Source organism: Aedes aegypti, chromosome 3 (assembly GCF_002204515.2).
Source record: "Aedes aegypti strain LVP_AGWG chromosome 3, AaegL5.0 Primary Assembly, whole genome shotgun sequence".
Lineage (NCBI taxonomy): Eukaryota > Metazoa > Arthropoda > Insecta > Diptera > Culicidae > Aedes > Aedes aegypti.
Window position 1 is genome coordinate 166,157,860 of NC_035109.1, and position 20,784 is coordinate 166,178,643.

The window sequence follows — 20,784 nt, forward strand, 5'->3', positions numbered from 1 at the left end:
AGTGGAATACTAAAGATGTTGGGAAGTTTTTCACTATAGATCGAAAGTCAATTTCCTTGACTAGCGTTTCATACAAAAAACGCAACAGAAGAGGTCAATGTGACTCAGTTATTAATGAAAGAGAAAGTAAACAAAGAGAGCCTCTCAATGTTAGATAGGTCCTTTAGTAATGTTCCGCGAGATTTTATTCATACCGCCCATGGAACAATGCACGCGTTCACTCGTTGACGTTTGAGCGGTGCCGTGTCATTTACGTGACCATGGCAACGAGTGAATTCGGCACCGCTCAAACGTCAAAATAATGAACGAGTGCATTTGTCCATGGACCAATGCAAGCGTTCACTCGTTGACGTTTGAGCGGTGTCGGGTTATTTACGTGACCATGGCAACTAGTGAATTCGGCACCGCTCAAACGTCATTGGTCCATGGACCAATGCACGAGTTCACTAGTTTGACGTTTGAGCGGTGCCAAATTCACTCGTTTCCATGGTCACGTAAATAACACGGCACCGCTCAAATGTCAAATAATGAACTCGTGCATTGGTCCATGAACCAATGCAAGAGATCACTATTTTGACGTTTGAGCGGTGCCGAATTCACTTGTTGCCATGGCCACATAAATAACACGGCACCGCTCAAACGTCAAATAATGAACTCATGCATTGGTCCATTGACGATCGTGGACCGCAGAAGATGGGATGTTTATCTTTGCTTGCTTTGATCGTGCTTCATACTTAAATGAAAGAGAATTCTGCAATGCCTGGAGATGATACCTACTATCTTAAAGCTCATCATTGCAAGTGGTTTGAAAAAAATCAAGCGCACAAAAGATAATATACTGCTTCGCGACTAAAAATGGGTAAACCAACGTGCGAAGTTCGATTTTTGACCAACTTCGCCGCGTCGCGAGTCGCTTCGCTATAGAGCGCATCTATGCCCTCCGCCGTGTGCATTATGCGCACTATTGAGAATCGAGCTGCGACGCGGCGAAGTTGGTCAAAAATCGAACTTCGCACGTTGGTTCACCCATTTTTAGTCGCGAAGCAGTATATTAATAAGGGGGTATCACGGTACTATGGATGTATTGATTTACAGAGTTCTCAGGGCCTGTTCACACTACATTGTCTGCATAGATATGAGGTTTTCAAAATTTATTGACATCACTTTTGCGATCTCCACATTATCCTAAACTTATTCAACGTTTATAAAAGACACGGCTTCCAAACCTTGCGATGCAGCCTTGAGCCGTTCCTCTTTCTTGAGTCTTTTCTGCTTCATCGAATTGCTTTTCTTCTTTCGCTTTACACTGCCGTTCGATTTAGACTCCTCAACATCATTCTCTTCCTCTTTTTCTTCTTCTTCGGAATCACTGTGGGCTGATTTTCCGTTGACTTTAGGTTTGCTGCCATTTTTCTGGACACGTTCACTATTCTTGATAGGTTCCAGCTGCAGTAATTTACATAATCGCAAATAATTGTTCATTATTTGCGAATTCAAGTTGAAGTTTCGTAGTTTCTGTAGGTTATTTCCGATTTGTTGCCAAGGAATATTCTTAGGGTCAGGAAGTTGTCTTTCAAGAACGTGCAACTCCAGCAGTAACTGAGCAAGTTCGTTGAACTCGTTTTGAGATATCGATGACTGGTGCGCTTCCTTCATGAAGGAATTCAAGTTGGCAACGATAGATTTCACCGTTTCTTGGGCGGCAGCAGGATTAGAGGTAACTAACCTTCGATTCCTCACGAATTCACGCAACAACGAAAGAGATTGCGTTTTGCGTACAGTTCGTACTTCCTTTTTAAAGCCGTTATCTGTTAGGATTTTCGCCAGGTACCAGTTTCCGGACCAGTTCATACGGAGTAATGTCTGAAAGATGTTCAATGTCAGTGCAGGATTCCGTTCGATGATGAATTCTTTCAGATACGTTCCGAATATTTTATGTATATTTGTGGATTTCTTGCCTTCGCCGTTCTTCTCTATTAGTTCGGAACATATCACAATAAACTGACATGCCTTCAGAATGTACTGATTTTTTTCCGGGAACGACGATCCCTTAGCCACCTTTTCCATTAAGTCTGTTAGAATTTGAGGTAGTTGTTCCGCTGATACATCCTTAACGTCCACGTTGAAATTCTTAATTTTTACTAAGCTGTTGAACACATGTCGATACCGATCTAAAATCTGCTTGTGCTTCGTTTCTTTTATGGCTACTGGAAGCATTTCGAAAATGTACAGCATCAACTCCAAGCATATTACCATATTTGGTCCATTCTTTAGGTACACATCAATAAGGTCAAAAACACGCATTCGGAAATGAGTTAAAGTTGTCTCTAGCCTTTCCTCTGCTTTCGTTGGTTTCGTCTTTTTCGACTGTTTGTACATTTTGAACGCAGCCGCTAGAGCTTCGTCCAGCTTACGGCCTTCTTCCTCTGCCATATTGTCCAGATCGACCGATTCCGTATCAGTTTCCGGGTTAGCACCACCTAAGGCCGTTTGAATAGCCATGCGCATCTTGTCCGTGACTTTATCATCTTCATCATCGCCAGAAAATTGTTCGTCTTCGTCATCGTCAGATTCATTTTCTGTATTGGCGTCATCCGATTCGTTTCTGTAAAAATTGAAAAAGTACATTTTATGAATTAGATATATTGAAGTTTAGGAATTCAAATGATGATTCAAGAGTATTTTTACCATTATTCTTAACATATAGAATAATGCTTTTACTTGACGACAAAAAGCTGAACTTGATAGAAATGTGTTTCAATTTTTTTAGATAGGTTGAATTGTAATTTTGGCAGAATTGTTCCCTTCGTCATGAAGATTTTCTAGAAGCTAGAAAATTCTACCTAGAAAATTCTATTCTACTCGGGCATTAACATGATTCACTTAAACATGAAGGGCTTTTCTTTGCCGTATCGACTGTAATTTTGCACGAAGAAGCACTTCAAAACGACGCATCTTCTTCTTCTTTCTGGCGTTACGTCCCAACTGGGACAAAGCCTGCTTCTCAGCTTAGTGTTCTTATGAGCACTTCCACAGTTATTAACTGAGAGCTTTCTATGCCAATTGACCATTTTTGCATGTGTATATCGTGTGGCAGGTACGAAGATACTCTATGCCCTGGGAAGTCGAGAAAATTTCCAACCCGAAAAGATTCTCGACCGGTGGGATTAGAACCCACGACCCTCAGCTTGGTCTTGCTGAATAGCTGCGCGTTTACCGCTACGGCTATCTGGGCCCCGACGCATATTGTGGTTAAATATGAACCCTATAGCTTAAAAAACATATGCCAAAGTGAATCCAGCCCTATTCTTTGCACAAAAGCGCAAAGCTCCAACTATTCGGCAAAAAAAAATCAAAACGCTGCCATGCACATGCTAACGTAAACTAGAAGGAACCAGAAGATAAGAATTTGATACTTCATAATAGAATCTGTTTTTGTAATTTCTCGCGAAATTACGACAGTATTAGTGGTATTACTGCTCGTAATACTGTATGCTTTTTCATGATTTTTTCTATGAATTTAGTGAGAATTTTATTATTTTCCCAAATATTATTCCGAAGAGGAGTTGATTAAAATATTATTTGCAGGAGTTCATTAAAATATTATTTACAGTAGAATTCCTCTAAAAATTTTTGTTTCGGATATCTCAATAATATAATATGGATAATAATATAAATAACCAAAGAGATTCCATCAGGGATATATCCAAACATTCTTTCAAATATTTTCAAGGAAGTCCCAAGTTCTTCAGGATTTTTCGGTGATTCTTCTATCGATTTCCTTAATATATCCTCTAAGTTTTACATTTCGAACATTGTTTGCGAGAAAATGTAACGATGTGCAATTATTTACGATAAAATATGTTATTGAGATTTATAACAATGTTCTGGAATCGGCGCACCGCATGATTGCAAGAAGGGACTGGTACACTCAAAAAAATCCAAACGTCATTGCTACGAGAAAAATCACGTAGATCATTCCAAATTCATTTTGCCTCCACTTTACCTGACTAAGATGAAGATCACTAAGCCATTCATAACCATCAAATAGTGAATCGGTAATTGTTACTAAGGTTACCTATCGTACTTACGTAAAATTCACGTAGGTGCCTAAGTTCATTTTGACATCTGCATGTTGTACGTACATTCGATGTTGAGCGCAAATCCTAAAGGCCCAAACGCAATGATAGCGGAACGGCAACGGAATGCGGAACCGGTTCGCCAGCATGTATCACAACATCTCGACTGAGCTGACAACGAATTAAATTGGAACAACACTGATTCGACAAGCTGATTATAGTTCATGCTGGGGAACCGGTTCCGCATTCCGTTGCCGTTCCGCTATCATTGCGTTTGGGCCTTAAGATGGCGCCCGCTTGATTTTTGAGGAGCTCCAGAAGCTGCTGAATTTTAAACCCGGTGTTAGATTGATTTAAAGGTAAATATGCTTTGAATACCGAAGAATCCCTGCATTACTTCATATTTTATACCTGATTTATAACCTCTATCAATTATAGCACGCGAAGGCGAAGACTACAACAAGACAGAACAAACTCACAACATTTGGGAAACAGGATTCACAATGCTCAGATTGCATATAAAAATATCAAAATCTTTTAGGTCTACATTTTCCTTCCAAAGCCTATTAGAGATAAGGTTGGTCTTTATTCCAGTTAAATTTAATGCAAAACCATCTAGGTCCTATTGAAACGCTTTGTAAAGGCTACCGGAAAATCCACGTAGCTCTTACGTGTAGCGCCGGTGGAATGGACAAAGTTCAAAAGTTCATGCGTTCCTTGTGGGCTACCTATGACTATCGTAAGAGCTACGTGGAAAGTGCGATGGAAAAAAAACCACGTATGTTTTCACGTAACAATGACGTTTGGATTATTTTGAGTGTAGGAGCTTTTTCTGTGTAGAGTGTTTGCACGCCTAGGTTGTGCCAGAAGCTAGCCAGAAAATGTGTAAAAGAGTACACTGCCCATATTTCCACGGTTGACTATCTTTGCTGGGAAAATGCGTTTTTGTGTTCCCAGGACCGATTTAAAACAAGTTTATTCTGCAGAAACCCCAAGAGACTGGAAGAATTGCGTAAAATTTTTAGGCCAGTCAGATCATTACGATACACTCAAAAAAATCCAAACGTCATTGCTACGAGAAAAATCACGTAGATCATTCCAAATTCATTTTGCCTCCACTTTACCTGACTAAGATAAAGATCACTAAGCCATTCATAACCATCAAATAGTGAATCGGTAATTGTTACTAAGGTTACCTATCGCACTTACGTGAAATTCACGTAGGTGCCTAAGTTCATTTTGACATCTGCATGTTGTACGTACATTCGATGTTGAGCGCAAATCCTAAGATGGCGCCCGCTTGATTTTTGAGGAGCTCCAGAAGCTGCTGAATTTTAAACCCGGTGTTAGATTGATTTAAAGGTAAATATGCTTTGAATACCGAAGAATCCCTGCATTACTTCATATTTTATACCTGATTTATAACCTCTATCAATTATAGCACGCGAAGGCATATAAAAATATCAGCACGGCCGCGTCGATGAGGCGTGACAAAGTGAGCGCCCGTTGACAGCGACAGGTGAGATGGAAAGAGAAGAAGAGATGACAGTTGTGGTAGGAACTGTTATCGGTAAGAATGTAAATAAAAACAAAGAAGAGTTAGAAGTTATACAGAGGTATGAAAACATAGTTGAGCGGGAAAGTGAAAATTGCTAAAATTATCAAAAGTTGTTTTAGGAGAAAGGTTCAGAGAAGTTTTGCCGAATCGGTTATAAACGTGCAGTCACGGAAAACAGTAAGTTTGTTAATGTCTTAGAAAGAGAACGAGCAAAACAAAATTTGTAAATCATCACTTTAGCAACCACCATACGGATACGGACATTAGACGATACGATAAGTTAGACGGTAAAGAATTCAACAGACCACAAGACGGACAGGTAAAAGACAATTGTTACTGTGAATACGACAAACTAGAATGTTAATTTTGTAACAGATAAAGGACGAAAAACGTTGACCACAAACGATAGCCGGTTAAGTGGAAAACTGGAAACCACTGGAAAACTATAAGTGGTTAGTGATTAGGGTAGAACAGAAAATACTATATAACACGCAGCATTGTTCGGAAAGGGAGAAAGGAAGCCTAATTGTGAAGGCAAACTAAAATTGTAAGTGGGCTTATTTATCATAAATGCCAAATCCTAAATTTGTGTAAATATTAAACTGAAAATTTATTATTTGAAATTGCAGTTTGTTCTGCCTGAAATGAAACGGGCTGATTTACAGAAATTGTTTGTGCTGCCAACTTGATCCGAACAATAACTGAACAGGAGAAATATAATATAATTTTCTTTGTTTGCATGTTACTTATGTTATTGTTCATTGGGACGCCTTAACAAATGTTAAAGGTAATAGAAATCGTCAATATAATACACTTGTGGGGCAAGTGAAAAGTAAGAAGACATTTTTCAAAAACTGTTTATGTATTTTTATCTTCAATTTTCCATAACAATAATTTCAGCATACTATACATATACAAATATACACGACCTCATTTGTTTCAATTGAAAGTCTCTAGAATTTGAAGAATCTCAACTATGTGAATTCCATTACCCACTTGCCCCACGGTACCTCAAATGGAATTTCTCTAAAGACTATAAATGAAATGTTTAACAGAACTTCAATTCAATTAAAAAAAAAATCTAGAGTTATTCTTGGAGGAAATACTCATATAGATTTTTTTTATCGAACTGAAGGAAACTCTCATATAATTCAATAGTCTTGTACAATAAAGAGCTTAGGGTGATCTCTGGACTCAAACTCACCAGAAAGAAATCACCGATCTGTTAGACGTTGTAATAGGGAAATGAATTATGCACTTGAGCACTTCCATGATTCACTTTGACATCAGAGGTTTCCTTATGCCAAATTGTCTGATACTCTGTAATAAGACGAATGGATTTATGGCAAAATATTTTTTCAGTAGCCTTCCAAAAACACTACCGAACTGAAGTGCCAAGAATAGGATCCGGCTCTCTACGTTATTGAAAAAATATAATAGCGTTGCCAAAAGGGTGTAGTGTGTGTAAATGATCATTTTTGCGTAAATTTCTTGAATGTAATTTTGAGTTCACTCGACCCAACTTATGGAGATTTAGAGCAACGAAATATTCAAAGTATCACGATGAAAAACAGCTACAAAATATTATCATATTAGTGTCATTGTGATACTATGTATGAACAATATGTTATAAAAATATATAGTATGAAATAATGTTTGGTCATATTTACCCGTTAGAATCTTCATCGCTATCGCTGGAATCCTCATCCATCTTGTCGTCGTTCTCTTCCTCATTGCCTTCACTTTCACCGGCAGTTAGTGGATTGGTTTTATCCTTCAAATTTATTACCGATAAAATCTGGTTGAAAGCAGTGAGTGTCATCTCGCCCGCCAGATGAGGGAAAATGTGTCCAATGACCGTCCGAAGCAGATGGGAGTTTTGGGACATCAAATTGAGGAACAGATCGATCACCACCTCGATCCACTCTGGCTCGCCACTTTTCCCATTCTGGGCGATATCCATCTTCGAGCTTGCTTTCTTGCTTTTCACGCGCTTCATAACACTTTCCAATTCAGCTATCGAGCTGCTAGCCAATTCTGGATCGCTAAACAGATGGAGTCCCATGTACATTAGCAAAATATGGAAAACGTTGTTCAACTTCTTGTCCTTCTTTTCCTTGGTCTGTACGATAGCGTACATACGATTCCAGTGCTTTAAATGCTCGTCGCTAATTTGTACTCGCAGAGCCTTATTGCCAGTGCTTTGCAGTATATCTTGTACATGGTTCACTATGGACAGGAGGAAAGCTTTTTCATCTGCCAGTTTGGCATGTCGTTGTTCCAGACAATGGAAAAATGCCGATTTCATTGTAGGGGCTAGCTCTGCTGAAATGGCTGCAGAATGATTTTTGGTGTTCTTCAGCACCTTCTTGCCATCCGATGAATAAAACAGCCCCAAATTAAGCAAGAACTTCACAATGTTCGTTCGCCACTCGGTTTCAGTGGTCACATTTCGGTTTGAAAGCATCTTCTGTAAAGCTTGCACGGCGTGAATCCTTTCAGTGTTCAACACTTCCGGGTGATCGGTTGCCAGAATGATTTTTTCTAAAATCGTGGCAGCTTTTTTCACACTCTCTCCGGTCATTGTTGATAACAAGTTTTGGACGATCTTGTTGGATGCATATTTTTCGATCAATATACTACTGGGGGATGTGACCAGCTTTTCGAATATGGCAAGTTTCGTTTGCTCTGTTTTTATCTTAGAGTAGCTCTGATTGAGACTTTCAAATGCTTCCTGATACAAATCTCGAACATCTTCACTAAGTTGGGTGAAGTGTTTCACTTTTTTCATTAGCATTTCTAGAAATGCGACGCTCAGTAGATCAGGAATGGATGAACCATCCTCCAACTTGTTCAGAATCGTGATGAACACTCGCAAAGCAACTAAATCTTTGAACCTGTGGGTGCTACCTTCATCCACAAGAATGGGATCTACACCTTGTGCCCAGAATTCACCAACTTTATTCTGTTTCACGAGTTGTTCGATTAGGAAATCGTACAGTGGATGATTTATCGTTAACGTATCCTTGATGTCCCACAGAAGACTCGCCAAAAACTCGTAGTTCTCTTCGTGAATCAAATGCGGGGCATTGAAGTTGCTTTCGAAGAACTTTTGATTCACTGATTTTTTATGGACCGAAGAAGCTGCTAGAAGAAAATATATTGTGTCCATCGTGTGTTCAGCTTTCGGTACATTCACTACCGGCTCAATAACGGGCCATAAAACTTTCGTGAACTTTTTAGTGTCAATCTGAAACAATACAAATCAGTATTAAATAGGGAACAGTTACACAGCGGAACTTTTTTTTGTCTCAAGCATCAACACGATACCACGCCAAATCGTCATTATAAATAAAAATTCCATCAAAAAGGAGTACACATCTCGACTTCCGAGGTCATTCTGCACCTATGGATCCTTTTAAAATATCTCTAGAAGGAAATTGATGTTTTCAACTAAAACTTTCAAAATAATCCAAATTAAAATTGTTCATTACACCGAAAAACCTACTAAAAGCCCCAAAAAGTAAACCAAGTCAACGTTGTTATACATATTATATATGTTAAGGAAGGATCGGTGAAATCAGATAAGTCTATATGAAGCAACAGTGAAGAAATCTCGTTTCTTTTTTAAAGTTGCTGGTAAGGTAATCCGTAAAAGGTAGTATTTGCAGCCAAAACACGGGATCATTGTCTATGCCGTGTGACAATGACTCTTCAACTACTTCAACTACATTTCCATCAAGCAACAACATCAAACCTGCTTCTTTCTCTACATGCAACCATGTACTTTTGGGTAGAGTAGTTGGCAATACAAGCGTATACTCGTTATCCTTCTTCAAAACAGCGAAAGATTGCTCCTTTGCGCTGCAATCGATTCCAATGAAGTCATCGTCTGCAAAGAAGAATATGTGAAGTTCCATATTTTATTTTTGGAATTTTTGGTCTATTCAGAATCAAGGAAGGAAGGAAGGAAGGATGAGAATTCTAAACAGTTTGCGAAGAATCCTCTTAGGTCTCTCACGCAATTCTCATCATTACCCTCTCAGGATTCACATAAGATTCTTCACAGGATTCTCATAAGAATCTATTAATGATTCTAATCGAAATTCTCGGAGGATTCTTAACAGCATCATCGCGGGATTCACATAAGATTCTTTGCAGAATTCACATACTTGCAGGATTCTCATCAAATTTCTCTCAGGATGCTCTTCCAAATTTTCTCAGAATTCTCATTAGAAACCTCACATCAGACTCGTCTCAAGTTTTCATTAGAATTCTTCAAAAATTCTCTTTGAATTCGATAAAAAAAAAATGCGCATGGAAATTGATTCGGGACCGGCAGTATCAGTAATTAGCGATATAGATTACTTGGAGTTCTATGGGACAGTTCATATTGACGCCTGTAATAGACAATTAGCTGTAAATGGTGATAGTTCATATATTGCGGGAGAGATCAAAGTTAGGGTTGTCTTAAATTGAATGAAGAGCTATCAAAAGTTGATCATCTTAGAATGTGAAAAGAGTTTTACGCCCCTTGTCAAGTTTAGAGGACATATACAGAGATATGATGTCTTCATCATCAGATTGCAAAAATTACTTTAGTGAGCATTTTTCTGTAATGACTGTTTAATGACCAGGTCGAAAAAAGTGACAAAATCACTAAAAAATGCAAAATGCATTATTTAACAATTTCAGTCAACTTGCATCGAAGTTTACCAGCTTGTATGGCGAATCAAGCTATTTATGTGTTAAATAACACTTATCAACAAAGTTTGTTATACCTTCGATGCTACAAAGTTATTTTTTTTTTGCTTTAGGAATGTATTATGTTGTGCCATATAGGAGAATATTCTTCAAAAATTCTCTTTGAATTCGATAAAAAAATGCGCATGGAAATTGATTCGGGACCGGCAGTATCAGTAATTAGCGATATAGATTACTTGGAGTTCTATGGGACAGTTTATATTGACGCCAGTAATAGACAATTAGCTGTAAATGGTGATAGTTCATATATTGCGGGAGAGATCAAAGTTAGGGTTGTCTTAAATGGAAAGAAGAGCTATCAAAAGTTGATCATCTTAGAATGTGAAAAGAGTTTCACGCCCCTTGTAGGTCGTACCTGGCACGATTTCTACTATCCTGAGTGGAGATCAGGCTTTATGCAGAAAGCTTCAGTTAATAATTCGATTCAAGGCAAAGGTACAGATAAAAATTTTGCATGTTTAAAACAAAAATATTCAAAAAATTTTAATAAAGATTTTTCAGAATAAATTGAGGGATATGAAGTAGAGTTGCAACTAAACATGACCAACCGATTTTTAAGAAAGCGTAGACTGTGCCCTACAAACTCAAAGACAAGTTCGGTCATCATCTCAATATGCTTGAGCAGCAAAATATAACAACATCCATTAAGGCCAGCAAATGAGCTTCACTAGTTATCGTAGTTGTTAAAAAAGATCAAGACATCCGCGTGGTGATTGATTGCAAGGTATCTGTTAATCAAGTTATTGTACCGAATACTTATCCGTTACCATTAGCTCAGGATATATTTGCTTCTCTGGCTGGATGTACGGTATTTTGCTGTTTGGATTTGGCGGGGGCATATACACAAGTGCAACTCTCTGAGCGTTCTAGAAAATTTATGGTGATAAATACATCCAAGGGTTTGTACATATATAATCGGCTCCCACAGGGTGCTTCTAGTAGTGCAGCAATATTCCAACAAATTATGGATCAAATTATGCATGGTTTGAAAAACATAAGTGTGTATTTAGATGATGTCCTGATTATAGGAAAATATTTGACTGAATGTTTGAAAAATTTGCAATTAGTTTTAGAACGTTTATGTAAAGCTAATGTAGAGGTTAATTTTTCAAAATGTAAGTTTTTTGTAAACAGATTACCATATTTAGGTCACGTAGTGATAGACAAAGGATTAATGCCTTCTCCAGAAAAGTTATCAACAATTGAACAAGCTAAATCTCCTAAAACGTTAGTGAACTAAGGGCTTATCTTGGCCTGATTACCCGGGTAGAGATGAATAACAAAATAATGATAAAATAAGAACATATTTTGCAATCATATCTAGTTCAACCATTATTATGTTATTAATATATGACATTAAATATCTCATCAATAACAAAACATACTATCATAGCAAAATTTGTCATTGATATGTTATACTTGAAATTCATGTAATAACTAATTAATAACAAAATATACTATCATGGTAAAATTTGTTATTTGTGAAAAAATACTAAAAACATTGAATATCTAAAGAATAACAAACATCGCCATCATAGAAAAATATGTCATTATTTGATATTTGAAAACTTTATTTAAATAATTCATGAGAACAAACCAATATTAAATTATGCCATAATAGCTCATTTTACTATTTGTATGATATTCATTAAAGATTCAAAAAGCAATAGTTAGCAGGAAAGCTAAAAGTTTTTTTTTTAATCATGCTAAATTTAGATATTAAAGCCAAAGAACTAAAATTACCGTTATTTTGATTTACTCGTGAATAGCTTATTTAGTTATTATTTCAATATCAAAATAGCAAAATAATAACATATTTTGTTATTTACGATTGCCTATATTTTTGCTATTATTTTGTTATTACAATGGAAAAATATGTTATGATTTGGTTTTTATGCCATACGAACTCAGTTATTATTTTTGTTATTTAATCTCTTATTTTAAACAAACAAAGAACAAAATTTGCTATTCAAAAATTCTATTTTAACGGCAAGTTTTGTTATTCTTTTGCTATTCTCCTCTATCCGGGTAATTATTACCACAGGTTTGTACCGGACCTTTCAACTAAGCTGAGCAGTTTGCATGCTCCATTGGAAAATGACAAACATTTTGAATGGACTGGAATATGTGATAATGCGTTCAATGATAGTAAGACTTCCCTTTTGAAGGCAGATATTTTGGAATATTATGAGCCGAACAAACTACTTGTTGTTGTATCGGACGCTAGTTCGTATGGTTTAGGAAGAGTTTTGGCGCATGAAATCAATGGAAAAGATAAGCCGATATGTTTTACATCTTTTCTCTAAACTCTGTCCAGAAAAAATATCCAATACTACACCTTGAAGCTCTGGCGATAGTTTGCACCATCAAGAAATTCCATAAATTTCAGGTTTTCACAGACCACAAGCCATTATTAGGAATTTTTGGAAAGAGCGGAGCTAACTCAGTTTTTGTGACACGACTTGAAAGATACATTATGGAGTTATCGATTTATGATTTTGAGATCGCTTACAGACCTTCATCACTAATGGGAAACGCAGACGTTTGCTCGCGATTACCTTTGGATCAAATGGTTCCTAAAAGTTTGGACACTAAGCATGTTAAAAGTTTGAACTTTTCACATTCCCTCCCATTAGATAACCGAAACAGCGTTTTGTAAAAGAAGGTTGGCCAATATCGATAAATGAACGATACAAATCTATGTATTTTTTGCCAGCCGATCTAGCTTACGGAGAATAAATGGATCCCTACGACTAGACCTTTCAGTCGAATACATGCCGACTTTTTCTATTTTGATAGGGAAATGTTTCTTTTAATAGTGGACAGTCACTCTTAATGGGTGGAAGTACCGTAAGGACGCCATTCACCGCTCATTTAACAGCATTTCAACACAAGAAATTCTGTCAAAAATCGGTTTTTCGATATTTTTTGCAACGTTTTGCGCTAGACGCAAGATAAAACATTTGTTGTTGTAGGAAAGAAGTTGAAATGTGAACAACGTATAATGGCACCGAATAACATGTATGCCAATGATACATGTGTAGGGCGCCATTCACCGCTCATCCTAAGTATGAGGCTCTATATACACAACAAGTTGGAATTAATTTACTTTCATTAGCTGGTTGTTATCTTTGTACTATAGTACAACAACATATTAAAGCGTGGCAGCTAAGAATCATTTTTCGATCTGCCATAATAAAATCATTGTTCAACTCATGTTTACCGCCTTAAACAGCCTAAAATTATTTTTAATAAATAGTATATACAATTAAATCATATGAATTTTATTCTTACGGTAGAATGAATGAAAAACGGTACACTCAAAAAAATCCAAACGTCATTGCTACGTGAAAAATCACGTAGATCATTCAAAATTCATTTTACCTCTACTTCACCTGACTAAGATAAAGGGTCCTATAACACTTCCCCGAATACCATTACCCCGAAAACCATTTCCCCGAAAACCAGTACCCCGAAAACCATTACCCCGAATGTAACGTTACCCCGAATGACACATTACCCCGAAAACCATTACCCCGAATAGTAAATTACCCCGAAAACAAGTTCCCCTAATACGACACTTCCCCGAAAATCAGTGATGCACTTCAAGAAATTCTTCAAGGAAGCTCGCGAATTTGAGCCTGAAAGTTTTCGACTTAGTAACTACTACTATTCCTATTAGTGATTTTTTATTCAATCATCGGCTGTTCTTTCGAGGTTGTATAATGGAAGTGTAAAAATTTTAATCAATGATTTTCTCTTCATAGAGTTATAGGCTGTTCTTTTGAGTTGTACCGTTTGAGTTGAAGTCTGAGCGACAGCGGTAAAAAAAATCGACTGACAAAATTGTCTTGAGCGAAATTCAAAGTTGACAGTGACTTCAAAAAATAAATGAAAATAAGCCCCTGTATTACTTGTCTGTATTACATCTTGTCAGTATTACAATTTCCAACAAGAGATTTGTCCTTCTTTTAGTTATCGGCTATTCTTTCGGAAGTTGCACTTGCAAAGTGATTGTTGGCATCACAGTTATTGACGCTTTCAACAGTGGTTTTTTCTTCTTTTATCATAGGCTGTTCTTTAGCGATGTACTTTTGGAATAGTGGTCAGTTTAATATCAGTTATCATTTTCATCTGACATTTTTCAAACCATAGTCTAATGACATTTTAGAATATGTTGAACTCGCATTGCCTCCAGCAATATAAAAATATAATTATGCATTACCGAATAATATAACGCTTTTGAAAGAGGGCGGGAAAGGTCTCTAATATTAACATGTCAGCATTATCATCAGTTCGAAAAATGATTTATTGCTGTGAACACAATCATTCTCACAAAATCAAGTACACGCCTGTGAGTAAAATTTGGGTTCTCACTTGGCTCATGAAGAATAGCTGTTGATTAAAAGAATAATAAAAATCTTTGATAACATGAAGAACATGAATTCAAATGAAAATCAATATTCTATGAAATAGGTATATGGGATTCATTTGTCGGATCTTCAATTTTTCGTGCCAAGAAAATTCGGGGTTATGGTCCATTCGGGGAAATGGTATTCGGGGTAACGGACTATTCGGGGTAATGGTTTTCGGGGTATTGGTTTTCGGGGTACTTGACCATTCGGGGTATTGACTTTCGGGGTGATGGTTTTCGGGGTAATGGTATTCGGGGAAATGTTATAGGATCAAGATAAAGATCACTAAACCATTCATAACCACAAAATAGTGACTCGGTAATGTTTACTGAGGTTACCTATCGCACTTACGTAGAATTCACGTAGGTGCCTGAGTTCATTTTGACATCTGCATAGTGTACGTACATTCGGTGTTGAGCTCAAATCCTAAGATGGCGCCCGCTTGATTTTTGAAGAACTTCAGAAGCTGCTGCTGCTTTAAACACTGTGTAAGATTGATTTCAAGGTAAATATGCTTTGTATACCGACGAATCCCTGCATTACTTCATATTTTATACGTGATTTATAATCTATATCAATTATAGCACGCGAAGGCTACAACAAGACAGACCAAACTCGCAAAATTGGAGAAACAGGATTCAAAATGCTCAGAATGACAATAAAAGTATCATAATCTTTTAAATTTGTTTACATTTTCCAATTGGGAATTAGTTTTCTTCCAAAGCCTATTAGAAATAAGATTGGTCTTTATTAAAGTTGATTTCAATGCAAAACCATCTAGGTCCTATTGAAACGCTTCGTAAAGGCTACCGGAAAATCCACGTAGCTCTTACGTTTAGCGAAGGTGCAATGGACGAACATCCAAAGTTCATGCGTTCATTCTGGGCTACCTATGATTTACGTAAAAGCTACGTGAAAAGTGCGATGGAAAAAAATCACGTATGTTTTCACGTAACAATGACGTTTGGATTATTTTGAGTGTACAGATGCAAAACGAGTACACTGCTCACACTATTATGGGTCACCTTGTCACGATTATTAGTCACTCTGTTCCACACGCATTTCAAATGGGAATGACCCACAATAGTGGGTGACCCATGATAGTGTGATCATTGTAATTGACAAATTCCTGGCCGTTTTTGCTAGATTTTGACTTCCTGACGTTGTGGTTACCGATGGTGGCCTCCCATTTAATTCAAAGGAGTTCTTTTCGTTTCTTGTGAATCACGAAAAAAAAAACCTTTGAAAAGCCCTCCTTACAACCCTAGAAGCAACGATCAGACTGAACGACTTGTTAGGGTTGTGAAGAATGCTTTGAAGAAACAGCTTTTAGATCCAAAGTTACAAGTGATGAGTCAATTGAATTACTTCCTATTCAACTACAGAAACCAAATCACTACAACAGATGGGTTTATGGGTCTACCACAAAAGGCCGAAAGCACAAAAGGCCGAATCACAGAAGGCCGAATCACAGAAGGCCGAATCACAAAAGGTCGAATCACAAAAGGCCGAATCACAAAAGGCCGAATCACAAAAGGCCAAATCACAAAAGGCCGAATCACAGAAGGCCGAATCACAAAAGGCCAAATCACAAAAGGCCGAATCACAGAAGGCCGAATCACAAAAGGCCAAATCACAGTAGGCCGAATTAGAGTTACAAACCCAAAGAATAAAGCTTGGATATTTTGTGATTCAACCTTGTGTGCATTCGGCCTTCTGTGATTCGGCATTTTGTGATTCGGCCTTCTGTGATAATCCCGGGTTTATACCTTCCAGCAAAATGTTTATTTATAAACCCAACATTTTGATGGATTTGCTTAATTCAAATGGATCGAAGCTAAATTCATTAAACAACTTTCTAAAAATATTTTCCAAATATCTCTCCATAGGAAAGTTTTATCAGCGCACAGAAATCAACTTAAGTAGCTGAAGTCTACGAGAGGTTCTGCACTGCTAGTCCCGTCAAAACTATCTCGGAAGCGCAGTCGTAGGGAACTGACAGACGAAGATAGTGTTTGTATGGGTTTAGTAGAAAGTAGAACCTAAGGATCAATCATTCAGCATGTTTATGGATAATCTAGAAAGATCAAGTGGACCAAGCAAACCTAAGAGACTGAAGCGCAGTAGAAGTCCAATAATTACAAGAAGTCGCACGCGAACATGTGAGATTTAGTATAAGTAGAAAGAAATACAATTAACTATTAACATTAAGTAGAATTTTGTCAATATGAAATTATAATAAATTGTTTTCCATATAGGGCAGGATTATTAAGTATTCCCGGTTCGGTAAATCCTCAGAAACCCCAACGGATTAAGTTTGGACTACCACAAGCAAACTTTTGAGTAATGTAAATGAATGTGACACCAATGTGTATAAAAAGGAAGCTGAAATAAATCAAAATGTTCAGTTCTTAACAGAAATTCTAAAAGCTAATTTAGTTCTAATAATAAGAAACGTCTCTAAACTATTATTGAAGTTCTTGTTCATGATCGAGTTTAATTGGGCTCAACAGCGTCTTGCAAAGCCTTTGTTTGAATAAAAGTAAAAAACAAAAAAATCCGCAAATCATCTTCAGATATAATCTCTGAAAAAAAAACACTTATCATTTTAAAAAACATGTTTCCATAGAACATTTGCACGTGGCATAGCACGATCCGCCGAATCTAATTTTCACCAGCCGAATTGAAAAAATAAACGCGGAATGAGGTAAACCTGACACAATATTCAAAACGCAGCCGACCGCATGCACGGCCAATGGATTACTTGCTTTGCTCTTGCGCACAGTTGATCAGACAGCAATTCAACCGACAACTCCAAATCTTATTCCTTTCCTATCGTTGCAGAAGACGTTTTCGGTGGGTCAGCAGACGAGAAGAAGAAGGAAGGAGCTGCTTGCATCGATTCTACAATCAAATCACATCATGTAGATATCTAAATAATACGTCTGCCGTTTCGCACGAACGATGATGCTGATTCAGCAATAACGTAAACGTGACTCAAAATTCAAAACGCACCCACCCGTGCGCACAGTTTGCTGTTTGCGGAGAAATGTGGAAGGACTCCTCACAATTCAACGATAATGTTTCTCATTGTATTGGTTTGTTCAAGTTTAGAGGACATATACAGAGATATGATGTCTTCATCATCAGATTGCAAAAATTACTTTAGCGAGCATTTTTCTGTAATGACTGTTTAATGACCAGGTCGAAAAAAGTGACAAAATCACTAAAAAATGCAAAATGCATTTTTTAACAATTTCAGTCAACTTGCATCGATGTTTACCAGCTTGTATGGCGAATCAAGCTATTTATGTGTTAAATAACACTTATCAACAAAATTTGTTATACTTTCGATGCTACAAAGTTATTTTTTTTTGCTTTAGGAATGTATTATGTTGTGCCATATAGGAGAATATTGAATGGATACTGCAGGCATGTTGGAAAATTAATTTTATCAAAATTTAAACCACAGTGATCTCACATGAAAGTATGAGTTCAATTATGTATACTTAATGGGTAGATGATAAATCATAGTTTAAACTTCATGTAAACCAGCAGTTTACAAAATGTTAGCGACTGTACCTCAAAACTGTGACATGCTGGAACATTTCTGTGAACGGCATTGGATTCAGCAACCCTTAATTGACTAGCGACGCATAATTTGATCCTTGAGACAGGCAAAAATGTTATTTTTATTACGCTGTGTTATCAGTACATTGTCTAGTCTCATACCTTTTGGACAAGTTCGCTGAGGTACATGATGGCCAGGGGCGTCACCATTTTGTACATTCCTTTCTTCAGTGCTTTCAGCACCGTTTGCAGTTCCATGTCAGAGGCATTCTCTATCAGCCCGGAGTTGATAATTGCGCCACATACCGACACCTTGCCAACTCTAAGTTCCAGCTTAGTTTGCTGGGTGTCTTCTTCTCCCTTATCCGTATCAGATAATTCCGATTTGACTAATTTAAAGATTTCCGTTACTGAAGGACAATGATCGCTTTCCTTCACCTGTTGCAGATATCCAACCAGCGCAGTGAAGAATCCTGCTCGGGAAGTATGATTGTTGGAACCAACCCCACGAATCAATCGCTTGAGGGCATAAGCTCGCTCTTTTTCGTGCTGTAAAATGATCCAAAATAAAACTACCGTTCCTTGTTAACTATGAGGTTATGCTACAAACCTTGTCCTCTGCACTTCCATCGTTGCCTGCGCACAAAAACTGTATCAACTCCGATGCTCCTCTAAGTCGGATATTTTCGTCCTGATTAATAAGCTTCTCGAAAAACTTGAACACCGTTTTGTCGAGCAATTTACCGCTCTTGCCTTCCGTTTTTGGCTTCATTTTTTGGATTTAAACACAAAACTCACATGTGTACGATCGAAACGAGAGCAAAGCGAACAGAAATTCGTAGCATGCTGAAAGAAGAACCACGAGCACTTTGACGTTTCGGATGCAGAAATTTCCCTTTGTTTGGGAAATTTCTGCGCCAAACCGGGGATAGCCCACTCGCTAATTATGATTTCTGGCCATTCGGTTAAATCGTCACTGAGAAAAAAAATATGAGTAGAAGTTAAACACGGAACGACCCAAATTTTATTTTGATGATTTTTTGTCTCAAAAAGATGGGTCGGATAAAAAATACAATACAAAAACAATATAACGTATTGTAACAACACCATTCAATATATTGGAAATACAATACAGTATATTGTAAAATGACAATACAATTACAGTACAATATATTGTTTTGAACAGTTCACTGTATGGATAGAAGATTTTTCCAATATAATGTATGAGTAGTTAAATATCGTAACAATACATATATAGATATTTTCTCATACATGCATCCTAGCAATTCGTGTATTGTTGTAATTTGTCTTTGGTTGTACAATACAAAAACAATTCAACGAACTGTTCTTCAATTAGTGGTGAAAAGCATAGAATTTGTATTTTGTATGGATTGTCCCCCAACTTACCGGGTATTCGTGCCAACAGTAGCAAAATAATTTTAACTCCTATAGAAGTAAATATATTTATCATGGTTGCATTCGTCGTTACAGCTAATGTCAAGTAACTTCTACAAAACTACTTATTTTTACTTTTTGAATATTTTTCACCCAACATTCGTTGCTTTCTGAACTTGTTTTATTTACTTCTTTCAGACAAGCTACACAGAAAAAAGCAATAGTTGTTTTACGCGAAAATAGGAATTTGACCAAAATTGTAAGGTATAAAACCAATAAAAAACAATACAGTGTTCTGTTACAATATATTATATTGTTTTAGAATTGGGTCCTAAAATTTTTAATGAAATCTTGTTTTTATTTAATAACATGAAAAAGCATGTTACTGTAACTACTTTAGCAATTTTTCCCGCTCAAATAATGGCTATATCATGTTTAATCTTTAATTCAAAAATTTGGTCCATAAATGAACCTTGACACTTTTGATCATGTTTGACGTTCGCATAGTCGACAAAAACACCACAGGGGTTTTAGTTCGACCACTGGGGTTGTTCCTATCTGACATTTCGTAAGGGACACGGAAAACAAAATACACCCAAAATTTGAGTTAAAGCCAAAGGATGTGACAAAATCTAAAAAAAATGTTTTTTGGGCTTAAACCAACGGAAAACATTAGAAAATTGAGTAAACATGTGTTTTTGGCCTAAACTTAAGCGTTTGGCACTAAAATTGGGACAGGGCTTTAGGACCCTATTGTATATTCAAACAAGAATAATGTTGCTTCGACATTCAATTACAATTCGCTGTATTGTATCCAATACGTTATATTGTACATTAATGGTTTATTCCATTCACTGAATGGTACGTCTTTATCCGGGTACTGTGAACTGAACCCCGTTTTGTTTTCAAGCAAATCTTGAAACATGTTATATACGACGAATTGTGTTTGTCATATTAGCCTCTCAAACGTCACTTGGAATTCTCTGTTTACCAAATTGTGCTC

At 37.0% G+C, this 20,784-nt stretch overlaps 1 protein-coding gene across 1 annotated transcript; it reads right to left on the minus strand.

Moving 5' to 3' along the window:
• Positions 1 to 1,134: 1,134 nt before the first annotated feature.
• On the minus strand, positions 1,135 to 19,260 carry LOC5563977 (DNA polymerase V). The gene is made up of 4 exons (XM_001648238.2): positions 18,997 to 19,260; positions 18,549 to 18,935; positions 7,308 to 8,887; positions 1,135 to 2,605 (listed from the first exon to the last, which is right to left on the minus strand). The coding sequence occupies exons 1-4, from the start codon at positions 19,156 to 19,158 to the stop codon at positions 1,192 to 1,194; spliced, it is 3,543 nt and encodes a 1,180-aa protein (XP_001648288.1). The 5' UTR covers positions 19,159 to 19,260; the 3' UTR covers positions 1,135 to 1,191.
• Between the last annotated feature and the right edge of the window lie 1,524 nt (positions 19,261 to 20,784).